At 53.6% G+C, this 19,873-nt stretch overlaps 2 protein-coding genes across 2 annotated transcripts in view; one reads left to right on the top strand and one right to left on the bottom strand.

The window, feature by feature from the left end:
* The window catches only part of ABCA3 (ATP binding cassette subfamily A member 3), a 29,461-nt gene extending 27,233 nt beyond the window's left edge, over positions 1–2,228 (bottom strand). Inside the window, exon 1 of the mRNA XM_030459615.1 lies at positions 2,152–2,228. The gene's annotated coding sequence lies outside the window, so the exon portion shown is untranslated. The remainder of the gene's footprint in view (positions 1–2,151) is intronic.
* An 8,717-nt stretch (positions 2,229–10,945) lies between these two features.
* On the top strand, positions 10,946–19,718 carry VRK3 (VRK serine/threonine kinase 3). The gene is made up of 12 exons (XM_030460010.1): positions 10,946–11,039; positions 11,124–11,461; positions 12,593–12,645; positions 14,369–14,435; positions 15,127–15,211; positions 15,634–15,736; positions 16,083–16,175; positions 16,455–16,587; positions 17,735–17,855; positions 18,138–18,196; positions 18,646–18,794; positions 19,415–19,718. Exons 1-11 carry the CDS (start codon positions 10,972–10,974, stop codon positions 18,792–18,794), a joined length of 1,269 nt encoding a protein of 422 aa, XP_030315870.1. The 5' UTR covers positions 10,946–10,971; the 3' UTR covers positions 19,415–19,718.
* Positions 19,719–19,873: the final 155 nt, after the last annotated feature.

The following is a 19,873-nucleotide window of genomic DNA, read 5'->3' as shown; positions in this document are numbered from 1 at the left end:
CAGGGAGGTCAGTGAGGAAGGAGACCCCACTAGAGGGGTGGGCACCACAGCTCCTCACTGGCACCACCACCCCTGCCATGCTGCACCGAGCTGTGATGGGTAAGGTGGGGGCTGTGCCAGCTGGGACAAGCTCTCCTGCTGGTGGGTTTAGATGAGGCCAGGCTGAGGATCTGGGGAGATGGAGGCCACAGCATCCCACCTCCTGACCCACTTCCAGCCCGTCCCTAAATGCCATCTCGGCAGAAAGGGCTTGGCCAGCCGAGCAAAGGCCACGTGCTGCAGGGAGCTGGCAGATATTTCAGAGCACTCGCTGCATTTCTGCTCTTCTGATGTCCTGTTCCCATAGAAACGAGGCCTGGAAATGGCAGATGTTGCCTTTTTTTTTTTTTTTTTAATAAAACCGGCGTTTCTCCCCACTGGCTTGCAGAGGCACCATGTCATCCCTACATGATGAGCTGCAGACCCTGCTGGGAGCATCCATCTTGGTGGCCATGCTGAGGACCATGTGGTGCCTGGGGTGGTGACATGTTGTCCTCAACCAGGGCTGTTGGTCCCGGGGTGATTTTCTGGTGGAGCAGGAAACACCTCTCTGCTCCCCACAGCACCGGGGCTGAAAATCAAAAGCATGAGCATCTGTGGCCAAGGGAAGGAGGGGTTTTTTTTTTGGCCAATATTTTCAGGAAGAGTGAGTGATTTCCAGCTCCTGCATGTCCAGGAAGTTCTGTATCCTACGGACAGACAGGTCCTGTAAAAACCAACCAGGATTGGAAGCCTCCAGACCAGCTTGGGGTGCCCCGTGACATGCAACTCTTCCTGCTGGATTTTCCCTTCCCTTCTCATGGAGATGCCAGAGTCAGGACACAGCTAAGCCACACAAACCTCATGCAAACAGAGCAAATAAAACTTCTCTAGGAGACTGCAAGCCTGGTGCTGCAGGGGGGGAGGGGGGGGGGCTGCTGACTTCTGCAAAGCCAGCACCTCACCAGTCCCCTATAGATAGGATTTTTTCCCCCAGCTGGGAACTTCAGACCTCAGAATACAGAAGGAAACACGAACAGTCCTGTTTGTGGAATGGGGGGTGAGGTTTGGGCCACTGCCTCACCTGGGGGTGAGCAGCAGGGTGGTGGCAGCTCCTAAATTCACCCACCAACTCCCAATGCTCCAGGCAGGAGCAGGAGAGGAGGGAAGAAGCTGCTGCATGAGCACCGGTCAAACCCTTTGCTTTAAAAACGCTGTTGCTGGTTAATCCAGAGAGTTTCCAGTTGCCAAACCCACTGTAAATTCCGTGGCCTGACAGATTTTAGCCAAGAAGCAAGATGCAGAGCCCAATGATGGGGAGGTGAGTGTCCTGCCAGCCCTGCTGCACCCCAGCCCCTCAGCACCCATCGGGGGCGGGCAGGGCATGCACCGGGCACCTTTCCCCGGGGCTACCGGCGGCTGGGCCGTGTTAGCCACGGGCTAAGGAGCAGGAGTACCCAGTGAAACGGCGGCTTCACCCCCCCGAACCCCAGAGACCCAAGCTGCGGCTCGGCGGTGCCGTCATGAAACCGTTCCGATCGCCGGCACCTGCTCGGCTCGGTGTCCCGGGATGCCCATCCCACGGTGCCATGGGGTGTGGGAAGTGACCCAGAGCACCCCCCCGCACCAGCCGAAGATGCCGGGCAGGTCCCGGCGGGCTCGGAGCCCCTCTCACGTCTGTCGGGGACCACGCAGACTCCTGCGACAGCGAGCGGGGCACACGGCCGCCGCCTCCTCCATCCATCCATCCATCCATCCATCCATCCGCCAACCCTCCAGCATCCCTGGGGGTGGACACGCGATCCGCACCGGGTTGGGGGGGACACACAGACACGATCGGCCCCGGGCACGGCAGGGGCTGCGCGCCCTGGGCTGTCCGGGCCGTGCTGGCCGCAGGACCCCCCCACCGGGGACACCCACCGGGAGCGGGCCGGAGCGCGGGGGAGGCCCCGGAGCCTGCAGCGGGCGGAGCCGGGCCAAGGGCCCCGGAGCTGCCGCAGCCCCGGGCGGGGCCGCCCCCGCCGACCGCCCGCGGAGAAGCCGCTGCCACCCTCCCCGCCATGGCCCCGTCGGGTCGGGTCGGGTCAGGACGCGACGGAACCACCCCCCAGGCGCCGCCTCAACGGTACTCACCCCCCCCCACCTCCGGGACCCGCCGGGACCCTCTTCCCGGGCCGGGCGGTTCCGGCTGCGGCTCCGGGCTGCGGCTCCGACCCGGCCCCTCCTACTCACCCCCCGCGCACGCGCAGCACCGATGGGAGGGACCAGGGCGCGCGCTGTGGGGGTGACAGGCGTTGTGGGGTGGGGTCTGTGTCCCTGTCACACGCGTGTGTCTGCGTGTGCCCCCCGGTGTGTGTCACCCCCCCGGTGTGTGTCACCCGCCCCCGGTGTTACTGTGCCTGTGCGTGTGTCACTGTGCGTGTGTCACCGTGTTTGTGTGCTTGCGTGTACATGTGCCGGTGGTTGTCACCCTGTGTGTGCACATACGTGTGTCACTGTGTGTGAGTGCGTGTGTGTGCGCTGCACATGTGGTTGTGGTTGTCACCCTGTGTGTCCCTGTCTGTGTGTGCAGCACCCTTTGTACTCCTGTGTGTGTGCTTGGCACCCCCTGTGTGCCTGTGCATTGCTCCGGGGGTGCATTGCTCCGGGTGTGCACTGCTCCGTCTGTGCATTACTCTGTGCATTACTCCACGTGTGAGTTACCCCACTGTGTGGTTCACTACTCCCGTGTGTGCATTCCTCCCAGGACAGTTCACCTGTGCCCCCACTGTGTGTGCACCAGGTCTTGTGTCTGCCCACAGATGTGTGTGTGTGTGTGTGTGTGTGTGTGCACACCCGGGGCACCGCATGAGTGCACATCTGGCTAGCTGTGAAGGGCACTGCACACCCTTGCACTGGGCAGTGCACCAGGTACTGGATGTGTGCACAGATCTGTGGACCCGAACCTGCTCGACCCCTTCCAGCCCTGCCCGGCCCCTGCCCGGCCCCGCTCCCGCTAAGTTGGTTCTAGTTCCGTTCCCGCTGCTGATGCCGGGAACACCGATGAAGGAAAAGTTTGTTTCGGGAGAGAGAGGAGGGTGGGGACAGGGGACCTGTGACAGGGACAGCCGCGGCTCGGCAAAGGGTGAGGGGTGCTGCGGTGCACGAGGTGCCCAAGGGGGGTCTGAGTGCGATGGGGACCCTCACCCCTCCGGGCCATGGCAGGCTCGAGGCACTGCCCTTTTTCCATGAGATAAAAAGAAGCCATTTTGGGAGGGTGTCTGCACCCAAATTAAGGCTGCAGTGAGCTTTGGAGAAGCTGTTCTGCAATCTTCTAATCTTGAGGTTTCACAGCTCCCCTCTGTGCCCTGTCTGGCCTCTGAGGAAGGAGAAAATCAGCCAAGAGACAGAATTGAGGCAGCAGTGGTGCTATCTCAAGGAGGGAGACAGGGCAGCACCAATATTAGCTTTAAAACCAGTCACATTCAAAAAACAGGTGACACCCCTGAGTGCCCTGCTGGCACCCTTTGGGCTGGAAGGGGACACCCTGCTCACTGCCTCAGCTGGCAAGCACCAAAGTTTGGCTTCCAGGAGTTCTGAGCGAGTTACAAGCATGGATCTGGCCCTGGAACAGTTGCCCACCAGGTTTCTCCCCACCACTCGTGGTGGAGGATGCTGGTGCTGTGCTGGGTGGGGTGGCTGGGTGGGGTCCCTGGCTTCTGCTTGTGCCCCATCTCCCTCTCTGAGATGCAGAGGAGCTGTGTCCCTCCACTCCCCTGCCTCATTCAACAAACACCCAGCAGGCACCAGACCACAGCAAAGCTTCCCCTCATCTGCTTAGTGTCACCCAGCAAAGCTCATTACAGGGCTCAGCAGCAGGAAGGAGCCAGCCCTGCTCAGCTGGTTGCCACACGTGAGCTTTGAAACAGGAATAGTGCTGGGTGGCTGGGTGTGGGGATGGCGTGTGCCTTCACACCCAGCGTGGCCAGCCTGAGGGCTTGTCACCTTGCTGTTTGCCACCTCCCATTGCCCGGGCTGCACAGCATCCTGCTGCAAACCCCACGGGAGCAGCATGGAGAAGGCTCTGAGCTGGCCCTGTCCCAGATGAGGCTTGCAGCCAGCTGTACAGTCCCAGCTATGGGCTTGGAAAGGATCTGGGACAGTTGGTGCCCACGGTGACATGCCAGAGCCTTCATGTCAACCCCAGGCTGAGCCACCCATCCACACCCATCCTGGAGCCCAGGTTTGATCCTCCCCAGACACAGCCACCTCAGTCCTCCCTGTGACCTTCTCTCTTGCCTCATGCAGTTCCTCTCCATGCCTGCCTTTGAAGGAAGCTCAGCAATTAGATCAAAACAAAAGCCTTGCCAAAGAAGTATTTACAGACTCTTCATGGCTCCTAGAACAGAGGATGGGAGATGGTGCAACAAGGGGCAGGGGCATCGTGGTGACGCAGCTGGCACCCAGGACAGGGAGTGTGCAGGACAAGCAGTGGGGACTGAGCAGGGACACAGGAGAAGTCCCCAGGACTTCTGAGGGCCAGAGGAGGGCAGAAGGATATCAAGCAGCAAGGGAACACTTGCTTGAGGGATGTCCCCCTCTAAGATCCCCAGTGCTCATCAGTACTGAAAGGAGGAATCATCCCCTATGCTGACAGACCAAGCCTGCCAACCCTGCTCCTCCATCCTGGTGGTGGCTTGCATGTCTCCAAGATCACTGGCTCAAACTATGCCACCTTCCCTTGTTGGTGGTCATCACTCCACATCTCCCTAGGGTTATTCCCCATGGGGACCTGCTGGGGCCACCCATCACCAGCAGCAGGGACACCCATCACATTATTTCAGACCACCTGCCTGGTTCAGGAGCCCCAGCCCCACCAGCCCGGTGCTTGGCTTCAGGGTTAAACCTGTTCTGAACGTGCTGCCTGGTGCCAGGAACCCATCTTCCCTGCCCACCGAGGCAATGCCTCCCAGTCACCACCCAAAGAGCAGCCAAAATGAGGGATGGGTTGGCAAAGGCACCTGGGGAAATGTGCTGCTGAGTCCCCAGAACAGATGTGTCAGCTCAGACACATGGCCCCGACACGGCAGAGGGTCCTTGTCTCACCTCCTGCAGCCCACAGAAAAATGGAGATGCTGGAAGAGGAAAACTGCTAAACAATTTCTCCCTCAGTTCCTCTGCTTTCCTCACAGCCCTGCAGCCCCGGGGCAGCAGCTGGGCAAGGGCTTTGGCTGGGGTTCCAAACCACTGCTCTGGTGCCAACACCTCTGCATTGCTCCTTGCTCTCCCTTCCAGTCCCTGCTGCTCCCTGTAAGGGAAAAACACCCCCTAATTCCTGGTGGCACCTTTCTCTAGGTGTCCTTGGGGACCCAAAGCCAGGGCTGGCCTGGTCACCACATTTTGTGAGCCACCACTCCAGGGACAAACACCCCGCCTGCTGCTGGGAGACTTTCCCATCTTGTCCTAGTTCCTTCCCACTCCTTGACTTTGCTGCAGTGCTGGATGGTGCAATCCTGGGATTGGCAATTTATTTTTTTTTTTTTATCCTCAAGTGCCACCGCCCAGGAAATGCCAGGAAAGTGGGGGAGCAGATCCAGCACCTTCTGCTCCCCCAGACTTGGCAGAAGACAAAGCCCTGCCCATGCCTGCAGCATGCAGGGACACACGACCTCCCACCCTGCTCCTGGGTGTCCTCAGCAGTGCAATGGGAAGGGTTTGCTGCTGCAGAAGGAAAATCAGTGTGTGTGTACACAGCAATGTTGGGAACCTGGCAGCCCACAGGCAGGTGGGCTGGGAACAACCATTCCGGGAACATCGGCTGCACAAAAGCAGAAGGGGTGGGAGGGGGTTCCCATCTGGTCTTCTCCTCGCAGGGAAAGGTGTGTCCCTGTGGTTTGCCCAGCCAGCACCCCCAGAGCTGCTGTATTTTGTCCTCCCTGGTGTGGTGAAGTGAGGAAGAGGTTCAGCTTCTCAGCCTGGGGGGGCTTGAGGAGGGGCCAGGCTGTGCCCCCAGCCCAGGGGAATGAAGTGACCTTGCTGCTTTGCCCAGGTGTGGGTGCTCATGGGGGCAAGGACCAGATCTCTCAGGCTCCTTTTGGCTGGAGGGATGGATTCCATCTTCCCTTGCCCCCCAGGGTATGCCAGCTTGCAGCCCCCCCAGCCTTGGCTGGAGTCTCCCAGCTCTTGGCTGCTGCTGATGGGCTTGGCATGTTCCTCTGCTTTGGGGAGATGTGGAGGGAAGATGAGAAGAGGGACACAGGGAGACTCCAGGGGATCTTAGAGCTGCCTTCCAGTACCTGAAGGGAACCCACAGGAAGGCTGGAGAGAGATTTTTCATAAGAGTGTCCAGTGACAGGACAAGAGAAATGGTTTCAAACTGAAGGAGAAGAGGTTTAGACTGGATCTTAGGAAGAAGTTCTTCAGTCTGAGGGTGGTGAGACTCTGGAACAGATTGCCCAGAGAAGCTGTGGCTGCCCCCTCCCTGGAGGTGTTCAAGGCCAGGTTGGATGAGGCTTGGAGCAACCTTGTGTAGATGAGAGGTGTCCCTGGGCATGGCAGGGAGGTTGGAGGAGATGAGCTCTAAGGTCCCTTCCAACCTCAGCCACTCTGTGACTCCCCTTGCAGAGCTCAGCTGCAGGGAGGTTTCCATGAGCTGGGAAGGTTGGCACAGGAGGAAGCTTTCCAGGTTCTCCTGCTGCTTTTCCCAATCCCTGCCACCCTCAAACTATCATTTCCTTGGCAGAGCCCTGGAAGGAACTGGAGCAGACTCTGGCCACACCAGCCTCCTGCAAAGTGTCTCCATGTCCCTGTTGGGGGTTACAGAGCTCAGTGCCCTTGACAGACCCTGCTGCAGCACTGACAAGGCTCGAAACATCTCCTACCACTGCTCCTCCATGGTTGACAGAGCATCCTGCTGCATTTGGAGAGCTGGTGGATGGAGCTGGGGAGGCAGCAAAGCTCTCAGACAGGCACTGCCCCAAGGCAGGCTGCTTGTCCCTGCACCCCAGGGAGGCAGCTGGTGTCCCCATGGGCAGCACCAACAGCTGCTGGATTGGATCCCAAAGGCTCCCGGGGCCTCTCCCAGGACTGTAGCACCACTGCACAAGTGGCATCACTTCACTTCAGGATCAAAGAGGTGTGTAAATGCAAAAGAATAGCCTCGTTTCATTAAGAGCAATTGAAGAACAGGCAGCTTTGGACTCTATGTCAAGCTCCTTGATCACTGCCAGCACGTAAATCCGGTAAGTCACGAGCTCAGGCTGCTGGCAGTCGTGATGGGAAGTCAGGGCTGAGATAAGGGAGACAGAACTGAGCATATAGCAAGGAAACCCCTGGAGGGAGGAGATAAAAATCTCTCTGTTGCCATCCTGGTTGCCTGTACGCTCCCGGCGGGCACAGCAACACAACCATCCTCAGTATGAAAAGGTCAGAGAGAGGTGGGTCTTATCCTGAAAGGTTAGATGTTTCCCCTCTTCCAAGACCAATAGAGAGTTAGAAATTCACCTAAAGTACAGCTTTAGAGGAAGGAGGGTCCTGAGCAGGCAGTGCTGCCAGCTCAGCAAGGGCAGGCAGGATGCTGAGGGGAGGATTTTGTCTTAGAAAAAAAATATTGGAGAAACTTTTGGGATAGAGGGAGCATCTCCAGGGAAGATGAGCTCTGGCTGAGGGAGAACAGAAGAGGGGTTTTAAATTGAGGGTAGTGGCTGAGATGAGTGTTGGGTCTTGCCTATAAAACACTCAGAGAAGATGGACTCCCTAAATTGCTAAGGGAGGCTGGGGGAGCAAGAAACCACTGCCTAGGGAGACCTGAGGAGGGAGATTATCCCAGCAAAGCCATCCTAAAGAGCTGAACCTGGAGCCCCCAGTTAGAAAACCATGAGAACAGGCATCCCCTGGGCCATAAAATGGTGTAGTGTATGGTGAAAAACCCCTGCAGGCTTACCTGGACTTGACAGAAGGAACTATATAAAACACTGAAACTGTCTGGAAGAAGTGAAACTCAAATATAGAAGAAAATATTGCAAAGAGGGAGGTACCATCCAGTGAGGACAGCAAGACACTCTAAGGCAATATCATGGTGAGCCTGCAGGAGTACGGTGGAACTGCAAAGCCAGTCAAAAGTGGAAGAAATTGTAAAATTAAAATTAAGACAATGAAGTAAAACAAAAATTCTTCATAAACTAGCATTTTCTTTTGCTAGAAAACAGCACCATGTAACCATGTGGGACACATCTCCCCCCACAGGCACACTCAGGAAGTTACAAACCACATTCACACAGATGAAAATACATTTTGAGCATAATTTGTTTATCACCTAAAACTTGACACCAGTGTATTTTTGCAAACCCACCAGAAGCAAGAAGTCTGCTGCAAACCCACTGCTGGTGGTATGTCCAAGCTGTGCATTACCATGTCCTGAGAGGCTGCATCTGCTGCAAAGACCAAGAGTGCAAATGGGTTCAAAAGAGAACAGGAGAGCTTTTGGGTAGTTGGGCCTCCTGGATGGGCCTCCCAGGCCAGTCCTGGATGAAGAGGACAAGGTTCCTATTGCTTGCTCTGACTCAGCCTTTGAAAGGTCCCAGGTCTCCCCATCCTCATCCCACTCTGCTGTGGCTGCACTGGGCACCCAATGGCTCTTCCCGTGTTCAGACCCTGGTAGCTGCCCCAGAACCACCCTCAGATACTCCTCAATTCCTTGGCCCATTCCTGTGTGCCCCAACAGCACTTTGGGACACCAGCAGCACCTCAGAAACTCCAGGCTGGCGGCTCCTACCTCACTCATGGTGCTTGAGAGCCTGAAGATTCAAAGCAGCAAAGCTTGACCTCGGGTTCTGCTCCATCCTGCTCTCTGGAGGTTCTCTAGGAATCTGTTCCCCTCTGGAGTCCAAACTCCTGGCTGGTTTTCAATGCCTGAGGCAGGAAAGAGGGAGCAAATTCCTGCTGAGCAGAGAGCAGGCAGAAGGTGCAATGCCACAGGCACAACATGACCACAGGCACTCAGCTGTCTCACTGCTCTGCTGCTAGAAATTACCAGGTGTGAAGTGGAGAAAATCACTATCCATTTCCCCTGTCATCCATTTATTACAGCTTTTTTGTTAAATGCTAATTATTACTTTCAATATGCCACTGAAATAGGGTGGGGGTTTCCCTTCCATGATGAAGCATCCTGAAAATAAATCCTGAAGAAGAGTTTTCCCACAATTTTCTGTCTGTTTTTTGTTGTCTTCTCTCCTCAGAGTTTTTCTTGTCTTTAAGGGGTTTGACTTTTTAAAGCACATTTTTACAGCACACATTTTTGTTTATGGGATGGAATATTCTCTGCCCAAACTGAACATAACGGGGTTGTGATCATTGTTCCCTGGGCAACCACTAATGAAATCACAGAGCTATGATTTCATTGAATGAATACTGCTGTAAAGTTTGTTTTGTTTGTTTCTTATTGCTGTTGTTTTTTTAAATATACACAGTAAGTGCAGGCTTTAACAAATCATTGCTATAACAAGTGTTTCCAGTTCACTGTGGAGGGCTTTAGGACAAGGATCATTCATCTTGATTCAAGAACCAGTTGATTCAAGAACCAATTTGATGAAGAAGAACAGTGGTGTGGGGGTTTTTTTTGGTTGGTTGGTTTTTTTGGGTTTATTTTTTGTTATCTTTGGTTAACAAAGAAGGTGCTGTCTGCACCTGTATGGGGTGTGAGAATAACTGGAACTGAAATCAACGCTGTGCAGTGGGGCATGACAGTCAGAGTAAGGCAGCTCAGGGCTGCCCTGCTGCTACCTACAATGCCAAGGAAAACTAAGAAAAAAAAAAAGGGACAAGTGCAGTGTCCTGGTAGATGTGGTAGGGAGGAACAAGAGGACCAGCCAACCGGGGCGGTTCCTCTTAAAGTGTCCAAATTCTTCAAAGAAAAAACCCCACAACAACAGAAACCAATCTGAACATGTCTCTGAGTGTCACTTGGCAGAGTTTTGGCTTCGCTGGGACTGTTTTTCTTGTTTAATCAATGTTAGGGACGCACTCTGGAGTTCAGAGGGGTTGAGAAGGAACCATCAGCCTGCAGCAGGATGATGTCTGTGCTGAATACTTTGGAGAAGAATCTCTCAAGCCTCAGAGCTCTGTGGTGGGTTCTGTTGTGAGGTTGATACCCTGTGTGTTATTTTATTCTCTCTTCCACCACTGCCACTCAGCTGCCACCCTCCACTCCCCCCTTTCTCCTGCTCCTCCAAGTCCTTATGGCTCACTGGGAAGGGCTTTGAAAAGCAACATTTTTCCACACCAGATGTTCCCTGGGACATCTCTGAGGTGGTGAGCAGGTTGTTCCCTTGACTGCACATCCTCAACAACCCCTTCTCTCTGGAGCTGTGGACTCTGGGTGCTGGGCCCCTTCCCCAAACCAACCTTTTCATCCCTCCAGAAGGGAAAGCTCTAATCCCACCAGCTCGTTTTTTAAGCCACCATCTCGGTGCCGACGTGCACCCGGGTCGGTGGGTACAGACACCGGGCAGCTCCAGCTCCGGGTGACTGATTAACTCCAGCACTCATTAACACGGCACAAACTTTCCCGCAGCTCTCGGACCGTTTGGAAGTGACTCGCTGATGTCCCTTCTCAAGTAACCAACGAACCGCGGGACGCAGCGCTGGGAGGACACTGGGGTCACCGCCTGAGGGAGCCCTGAGGAGAACCCCGAGCCGCCCGACGGAGCGGTGCCTCCATCCCCCCGCTCCAGCACAGACTGCCCCCGGACGAGCTGCCAACCTCTGCCCGCACAGCCCAGACTGCCCGGGGAGAGGCTGCCAACCTCTGCCCGCACAGCCCAGACTGCCCGGGAAGAGGCTGCCGACATCTACCCGCACAGCCCCCGCCTCTCCGGGCGCCCATGACCCCGCTGTCCCTCAGCCCCGCCCCACCGGGCGGGCGGCCTCCCTCGCATGCGCTGTGCGGTCCGTTTGCGGGCAGCTGCCGGTGCCGCCATGTCGGGCCGCGGGCGGAGACGGCGGGCGGAGCCGTCCGGGGCTGGGGCGGCCGATGCCTCTCCGAGGTGGTGGTAGTGGTGGTGGGAGGGGTCCGGTCCGGCGTGGTCCGGTCCGGCAGGAGCTGACGGTTGTCCCCGCTGTGTCCGCAGGCTGTGCCGGTTCTGCCCGCAGTGCGGGAACGGTGTGGAGCCGACCTTCCGCTTCTGCCCGGCCTGCGGAGACAAACTGCCCGCACCGCGGGAGGAGGAGACGGAGCAGACGGTGCCGACCCCTCCACCGCAGCGGCTCCGAAGCCCCGTGGCCTCCCCGCGGGCTTCCCCAGCCCGGAGCTTGCTCGGAGCCCGGTCCAGCTGCCGCTCGCCCCGCAAGCCGCGGTCCGGGCCGGTTGTGCCGCTGCCGGCGGAGGCGGTGCTGACCGACCAGGGCGGCCGGCGGTGGAGGCTGCTCCGGCTCCTGGAGCAGGGAGACTGCGGGCTGATATACGAAGGTGCTGTAGGGTGCGGGGCTGGTGGGGGAGCCAGGCAGGAGCAGGCCCCGCTGCGGGCTGTCAGGCCGGGAACCCCGCAGGTTCCGGTTCCTGGCCCGCCAGGACCCGCCGTGGGGCCGTGCGGAGGTGGGGACGCTCCGCGGGTGTCCCCCGGGCTGGCAGCGACCGACCCGGCCCGGGTCTGCCCTTCCAGACCTCCCAGTGCGGGGCTGGGCTGCTCATGGCCCAAAAATGCGAAGCCTGGGGACCGGGCTCTCTCTTCTGGGTTTTGGGTCCCAAATTAGAACAAAGCCGGCACCGCACAGGAGCTCCCGAGGTGCAGGTGGTGTCGGTATGGATTGAATATCGGTTCAGGGCTCTCAGACTGTGCTGGAGGCCAAAAAGAAAGCAGCTAAACTATCGGGCACTGCTGATCTTCCCTCCAGCCTCGCTGTAAACCCAAAGGAGTAGTTTTGATCTTATTCTCTGTTTTTAAATTGGAAACAGTCTTCAGGAGGGGTTTTCTCCATCATTAAGGTTTGCCCGATACTTGGCTTTAGTTTCTTTTTAATTATGATGTTTTATAACAAAACCCAGGCATCCTCCCATATCATTAAAAATATGTCATCTCAGAAAAAGATAAAATCCATGTTGTTGTAGGAGAGAAGGCTTTTAGGGAAACACCTTTTGGGTGACAAAGAGCAGGAGAAGAGAAGCTACCTTAAGGCCAAGTAACTTTTAACACCCATGCCAAGCAGAAGGGATTTTGGCATCTCTTACAGAGCTGACAGGTTCTGGTGAGCTGTAGGGAATGCTCACAGGTTGAATTTGGGGGTGCCATTCAGCTTCTACTAATGATATGTTCTTTGCTTACCACCTTTGAAGCACCCCACCACTGTAGCCATGCCCAGTGACTTAGGCAGCACTGCACTCGAAGCATGTCAGGGGGTCTGTGCTTCCAGAGCAAGGTAAGAATTATTTTGTAGTAATCTGGGAAGATGCCATTGCAGAGGATGCTTTTGCAAAGATGGAGTGGAAGAAGCAGAGCACAAGTGCAAGTCAGGTGTCCAGGCTGTGTTTAATGATGTAGCTGACAGTGCAAGTACCTCTTTTCTGTGCTCCTGTAACCACCTCTGTTCCATCCTTCCACAGCACAGTCAGCATCTGGAACCTGCCCTCAAAAGCAAAGATACACCCTCAAACTTGTGAGTTTTGATCTGTTTGGGTAAGGAATAGTGCACAGTGCCCAGCACCTGATCTGTTTGGCTTGCATGGCTAAGAGTGTCTGAGGAATTCAGAGAAAGTGATCAGGGAGACCCTTTCTAGCTGAGGAGATGGATGTAACTCCCTGAGAGTGTTGTGGATATCAGGAGCAGTTGGCTCTTCCACTAAAGGTGTGAAGAAAAATAAAGAGGATTAAAAAAAAGAAAAGCCTCCATCTCATAAGGTCTCCTCAACCCAACAAGCTCTGTGATCTCCAGAACTGAATCTGGTGCTGTAAGGTGGAGATAATCAGACATTACTGTCAGACCTGCTTTGTTCCTGTGTCCCTGCTGAAGTCTGGGGAAACTGAGGGGGTTAGAAATGGGTGGCTGTGCTGGGCAAGTGTGATGAACCAGCACTGAGAGACTGTAAGGCCAGAGCACATCTCCAAATCAAGCAGTAATTACAGTTGGAGTTCCAGAGCAGCTTTCTAGGCACTTGCCAATAATTTAGGTTCTCCAGAAACAGGCTGTTTCCAGCAGTAGCTGTTCAGCAGTGGAAATTCAGTTGATCAGTTTTCAGTAACTCACAGATCAGAGCAGAAAGACTGTTTTCTTGTCTGCTGTGGCTCCTGGGGCTTGCTTGTCTCTGGAGAGACCTGTGATCACTAATGGCTCCAGGGGGGACCTGGTGGTACCCATTTTTGTGGGCACTTGAAAAATCCTTCTCCCTTTTGCTAGTCTCTTTGCCAATAGGTGGGAAAATAAACACCTCTGTGCTCAACACTCCCAAGTCCTTGGGTTTGTACCTTTGGCACCTATCAGCATTTTGCTCAGCAGTCCAGCCCTGCCCTTGTGGTTGCAGAGGACTGTGGAGTATGATATGGCACAGGAGAGTGTTTTGGCTCTCCTGGGTTTGGCTCAGATCAACTTGCCAGGCAAGGTGCAGAATAAAATATCCTCCTGAACATGGTGGTTTGTGTTGTCTAGAGCCTGCTGATGATCCTCCAGCTACCTTGGCCAGTTGTGGGTAGGGCCTTTGGTATCAAACCAGCCAGAATGTAAAACTGTTGCCTCCTCCCATGCCAAACCTGCCCTAAGTTAGCTTGCAGTATGCTGAGTACATACATACATGTGCATAGGGAAATGCATACATATTGACTGGGAACTCTATGTAGTTCAGGTCACTTGAAAGCAGTAGTAAAAGAGGCACTTACTGGTGTAAAAAGATGGATCAGAAGATGTCAGCACGTTACCCAGACACCTGAGTGTCGCATAAACAGACTCGACTCACTTTCTGACAACTGGAATAACATGTTACAGCTTTTTGCTGGGACTTGCCTGTTGGCAGAAATGACCTCGTGTGTGCTGAGGATAAGAAGGTTGTCTCTGGCTCCTTTTAAACTGACAGCTTTGGGGCTAGATCTCAGTCTAGTGATGATCAGCATTCTCTGGATGAGAGTGGTAGTGCTTGAAATGCCCAGTGTGAGAGAGCCCCACTCCCTCTTCTGTGTTGCTGCTTGGAATTCATGTGGTTGTTAGCATTAAATAGTGAACCAAAAAAGACCTGACCTCTGGTCTCAGCTCTGCTGCTGATCTGGGATTTTGGGGAGGGGGGGGCTTGTTGCTTTCTTTAAAATGAGCAGTGTAGCAATCTTGCCCAAGCTGCCCTTTCTAGCAGGGGGTGTGTGGCTGAAGTAGTGTTCCCCTTTCCTGTTCCCTTTAGGATGTCAAAGATGGCAGGATCTACAATGAACAGAACTTTTTCCAGCGAGCTGCGAAGGCAGGCACAGGTTGGTGCTTCTGGACAGGCAAGGCTGCTTGTTAGGAAGCTGGCATCCCTCTCTCATCACTTATGTGAGCCTCTCAGGAGGCCAGGCAAGGATAAATTCATTGCTTGGTTGTGCCAGGGTGTTGAGAAGCTCAGCCAAGTCCCTGTGTACCTTAGGACACTGCAGTATTGGCATTTTGAAGCTTTCTTGCTTTGTCTTCATCTTCCTGGTGGCTGTTCAGCCCTGCAGCCTGTCCTGCCTTGGCTCCCCCTCTCTCCTCTGCCCCTTCCTTGGGTGTTTCCCTCAGCTGCTGTCTGGTATTTACTCCATTGACCCAAAAACCTGAGCAAAGCTGACCAGGGAATGTGGGCAGGTGTTTTCAGCAGGGGTGATGGAGGGATTTCTGTCAAATTTCCTGCATGTCTGGGAGGACCATAAAGAAGTAGGCTTCTCCATCCCATTCTGTCTCCCCCTCCTTGTTTTACCCCACCCCATGGCAACCAAATTCCCTCTGGTGTTCCCAGCAGATTTTCTGTCTTATTCATGCTCTGTAGTGCTGTGTGGGGTGACATGTCCCAGGCTGGCATTCCTGGGACAGAAACATGAGAGAGGCTTCCAGCTGTGAGCAGACCTTTGGAGAAAAGATGTCCCCGAGTGAGCTCCTTTGTTCTGGAGCTTCTGCTGCACTCTGTCCTCTTCTTTCCTCTTCTAGTGGAGAAGTGGAAGAAGTGGCACTCTGTGCCCTTGCTGGGAATCCCCAATTGCCTTGGTTTTGGACTGCATGCGGAGAGCTACAGGTGAGATGACACCACAAAGGGCAGAGCTGAGCAGTTTTGTCCACAGCTGCCATCTTCATGGGCTTGCTCTCTTCATGCTGTTCCTGTTCTCATTGTTCCCTGAGCTCTAACCTCACACACTGCTGCTGTCTCATTTATTAACAAATGCTTTGCCTCTTTTGTTACCTTGGCTCTTTATGTTGCTGATGAACTCATTGCTTTTGCTGCTTCTGTCCCCCAGGCCAGGGGACACCTTTTCCCTGCCTTTAAAATTAACATAAAAGGGAGACTCAGACTGTGTATCTCCAGCAGGAGAGCAGAATTTCTCTCCTTTTCAAAGATCTTGGTCTAATCAGGTCACCTTGGGTTCTAATCCAGGTGGACTGCTTGATGACTGTTGAAGTGTTTCCAACTTGGGTTCTGCTAAGCTTTGTCTCTTGTAGGTTTTTGGTGTTCTCTGATTTAGGAAGAACTCTTCAGTCAGTCCTGAATGATGGCTTACACCTCCTGAGGGAGAAGGCAGCTTTTCAGATTGTAGTCCGGATGGTATGTAGGGAACTAATTCTTCCCAAGAGACTTTCAGGAAACATCTATAACCTCCTGGTGTTTGGAAGCTGATGCAGGGGGTTAGCTGGGGTTTCTCAGTAGCATCCCTCAAGCCTCTTCTATACTGGAGTAACATCTTTTCAGTAATTTTTTTAGTAATCTGTCATCCTAAAGGATTTAGAGTAAGGAGAGTGAGAGAAACTTGACTCTTGAAAACCAGAGGCTGTGAGATGTGGTGCTTTTTGTGCTCCTCTGTACAGTGGCAGGGAGGTGGGGAGGGTTGAGCTTGGTGACAGCCAGGCTACTGCATGGCTCTGATATGCTTGGCTCTTCTCTTTCCTCCTAGCTAGACTGCCTGGAGTACATCCATGAAAACGAGTATGTGCACGGGGACATCACAGCTGAGAACATCTATTTGAACCCAGCAGATCTCACACAGGTAGGGAGAGGGAGCAAGTGTGAAATGGGACAGAGTGACAGCCAGGTCCCTGCTGCTGGCCAGGGGTGCAGCGTGGTCTGTGCAGTGCTCAAGCAGGTGCTGTGGTGCAGGACACACTCTAAGCAGACAGCACCCATCGTGGTGCTTTAGGGGTCACTTGGAATCTGCCACGAGGAGCAGTGGCTTTAGCGGGTGGGGAGTTTCAGGCTCAGATTAAAGGTCCTGTGGAGTTGGCCTGAAGCAGGAATTCTTAGCTCTGTGCTTCTTGGTGTCTTCTAGGTGACCCTAGCAGGCTATGGTTTTGCATTCCGATACTGCCCAGGAGGGAAGCACGTGGCTCTGCGGGAAGGCAGCAGGACCCCTCACGAAGGCACAGTAGAATTTATCAGCCTGGACAGCCACAATGGAGCAGGTGAGTCTGGTGGGGACAGACTCAAGCTCAGAATTCAGCAAGAGGGATCCTATGGGCATTCCTGTGTGAATATGGAGAGGACATGAAAAAGTGGGATCAGAAACCTACTGCTGTCCTACAGGACCAAATGTTTGAGTTGATGAGTAAGAAGAAGGCAAAAGGAGGTCCTTCTAAAAAGATGGCTGCTCAAGTCTCCAGTGTGGAGTTACCCAGTTCAAATATGCTGGTGACTCAAGATCCTTGCACATCAGGTGTGAGTACTGGGAATGCAAACTCCAGTAATGCACATACTGACAATGCTGTATGTGCTGAAGCTTAGAGGTGCCCTGCCTCCAGCCAGGTGGAGGAGAGGGACAACTGAATCTATTGGATTGTGTGGATTCGATGGCCTGGCACATTAGAGCCACAAAAGATGCTCAAGGTGTTACTGCAGCAGTGCTCTCTGGAGGGAGGGGCTGGGGCTCCCTGCTGGCCTTTCTGTTCCTGCTGCTTCCCAGGTATTCCCGTCCATCTGGAACCAAGTTTCTGTTTGGATTATTTCCTCTCGCCTCTCTCTGGGCTGCTGGGTTGGGGCTTGCCAGGTCACTCAGTGATGGCAGCAAGAGGTGCAGGGATGTTCCTGCTCCATCTGGAGCCTTGGCTACTGCAGGCGTGTGAGGAATAGAAAACAAGGCTGCCTTGTGCTGGCTTTGCAGGGATCTGTTTCAAGCCAGACTGGATCCCTGCCCAAAACAGATTTGCAGCAGGCTCTGCTCTGACCTTGATGCGATGAGAGCTGGAAAGGCATTAAATTGGCCAGTTCTTCCTGGTTGGGATGGAACTGTTCTCTCCCCATGTTCAGACCCAGCAAATCTTCCTCCAGAAGCTGGGAAGTGATTCCTTAATTGTGAGTTTACATGCTCCCACAAGTTTTGATAGCCTGGAGTGCATCTTCATGAAGCTCTTGAATTTCTTCTGCTCTTTAGACTTGTGTCCCTCACGAGGTTACCTGTTTTACAGAAGGAACACCTCAGGTAGAGACTTCTGAGGTTGTGCAGTGAGTGCTGGAGTCCATAGTAGCCTTTGGAGCAGGGGTGCCAGCCTGGGCCTCTTCTGGGATGGCTCCCAAGCTTGTTTTTTTCAGGTGAATCTCTTTTTTTCCTGTCAGGACCATCTCGCCAGAGTGACTTGGAATCTCTGGGCTACTGTCTTCTGAAATGGCTCTGTGGCTTCTTGCCATGGTCTGATGAACTGGACAAAGCAGAAACTGTGATGGACAAGAAGGAAAAGTAGGAGAAATCATCTACTCTTGGGAAATGCTCATCAGAAAGCAGTGAGGGAGGTTTTGTGACTGAAGATCAATCAGTCATATCAATCAGTGAGATGGGGGTCAGGGCTGAGCCTGGCCAAAGGGTCTTTGATGACCCTCAATTTCTGCTCTGTTCAGAATGTGGCCATGTGAATTCAGCCTTTTTACTTGTTTTTTTTTTGGTCCCCATTGCCAAAGACAGGCTGTTGGGTGCCTGCTCCATTGCTTCTCAGCTGACAGCACCCTCCACTGGTTATTCCAGGTACAAAGGGGATGTGATGTGCCTCCTCCAGCTCTGCTTCCGCCAGAGAGCCATTCCAGGTACAGGCTTGCTCTTTGTGACAGTGGGATCTGGGGAAGGAGGATTGGCTGTACCTGAAGCTAGAATTTTCTCTGGGCTGCTGGTCCAGGATGGCTTCCACTGGTGATGTTGACCAAGTGATGCATAGACTGGTTAAGAGGCTCCTCCTCTGAACAAACCCCTTATTTTCTTTCTTTCTTCCTCAAAACAAGGAGGGCTGCTACCCATTTTCTGTAGTCAGCAGCCTTGCTGGAGAGGCAAGTGTTCTGGTGGCTTTCAAAACACAGTATTTGGGGCTAGAAGTCATTTCCCCATCCTGTCCTTGAGCTTTGTATTAGTCTTTGGTTTTGTTTTTCCTCTGCCTGTTGGCCAAGGCTGCTGGCTGAGCAGTCTGAGGCCCTTTGGCAGCTTTGGGGAGGCAGCTGGAGTTGCTGTGCTGCTCCATGCAGTGCTGTCCCTTGCTTGGCAGATGCTCTGCAGAGTTACCTGCAGCAGGTGATGGCACTGGAGTATGAGGAGAAGCCTGACTACGAGGCCCTGCGGCAGCTCTTCAAGAAACCACTGGAAAAAATGAAAGCTTCAGCTTATGACTCTGTGGATATCAAAATGGTGCCCTAAGTAAGTGCCAGCAGTCTAGAGACTGAGGGCTGTGTGTCCCCCCCTGCTGCAGGAGGTAAGGACAGAGCAGGTGGGTGGGTAAAGTCCCTCCTGATGTGTGGGGGGAGTAACTGTGTTCCTGCAGTGTTCACTGCTGAGATCAGGGGCACACAAAGCCAGGCTGTGTTACAGCACAAGTTTCCTCCTTTTTTTTCTGGAAATATCTGTGCTCAGAGGGATACAACAAGGGCTAGTAAGGCAAAGCTGAATGGTCTGCAGGACTTGCTAACAAAATGCAGACTGATGCCCTCCTCTTGTCCTTCTTTCATTTTTAAAAAAGAACTGAGGCTCTATCTTCACTTTTCTTTTCAGAAAGCATCTTCTAGCTCTGCTTTTATTGTCTCAGGACTGTGGCAATAACTGGTGGCTTTCTAGGTCCAGTGCTTTGTTTTAGTTATGAAACACTTCCAAAATTGAGGCTCTCCACAGAGACAGATCTGGTTTTAGTCTGGAACTGCATCAGGCAGGGCCAAGGGGTTCAGCAGCAAGCCCCAAGAACATGGAGCTTACTCCTCATCACTATTTTACTCTCCTCAGGCAGCTGAACTGATTGATGTTCATAATTTTGTCTTTCCTTTCAGAACAAGAAAACATGCACATGAGAAGAGTTCAAAGTTTTCTGCAGATATTTAACTTTTACCTTACCTATTTTAGAAGACAGAGTTTTATAAGTGTTTTCTTCCAATTTTAATGTGACCCAAGTTTGAATTTTGAGCTGCTGCTATTTACAAGTGAATGTGAAAACACTCCTGGCATGGTGAAGCACTGAGAAGTGCAATGTAGCCACTGGGAGTAGGGTGAAGCCTGGCATGGAAAAAATAAATCTGGGACTTTTTTTTTTAGCAGTGGCAGTACAAGTTTTATAATAAACTTTGTAGACGAGCACTAGAGGCTGCTCTCTGTTTATTTGGCATGTTCAAGGCCTTTCTGTGGGCCCCTTTTGAGCATGCTGTAGTGTTGTGAGGGTGGTTAGAGCCCCATAATACTTGGTATTAATGTAAAGATCCCAGAGATGGGCCCCACCTGCAGCTTACTCGTAA

Source organism: Calypte anna, chromosome 14 (assembly GCF_003957555.1).
Source record: "Calypte anna isolate BGI_N300 chromosome 14, bCalAnn1_v1.p, whole genome shotgun sequence".
NCBI lineage: Eukaryota > Metazoa > Chordata > Aves > Apodiformes > Trochilidae > Calypte > Calypte anna.
This window is presented reverse-complemented; position numbering and strand designations above follow the sequence as displayed.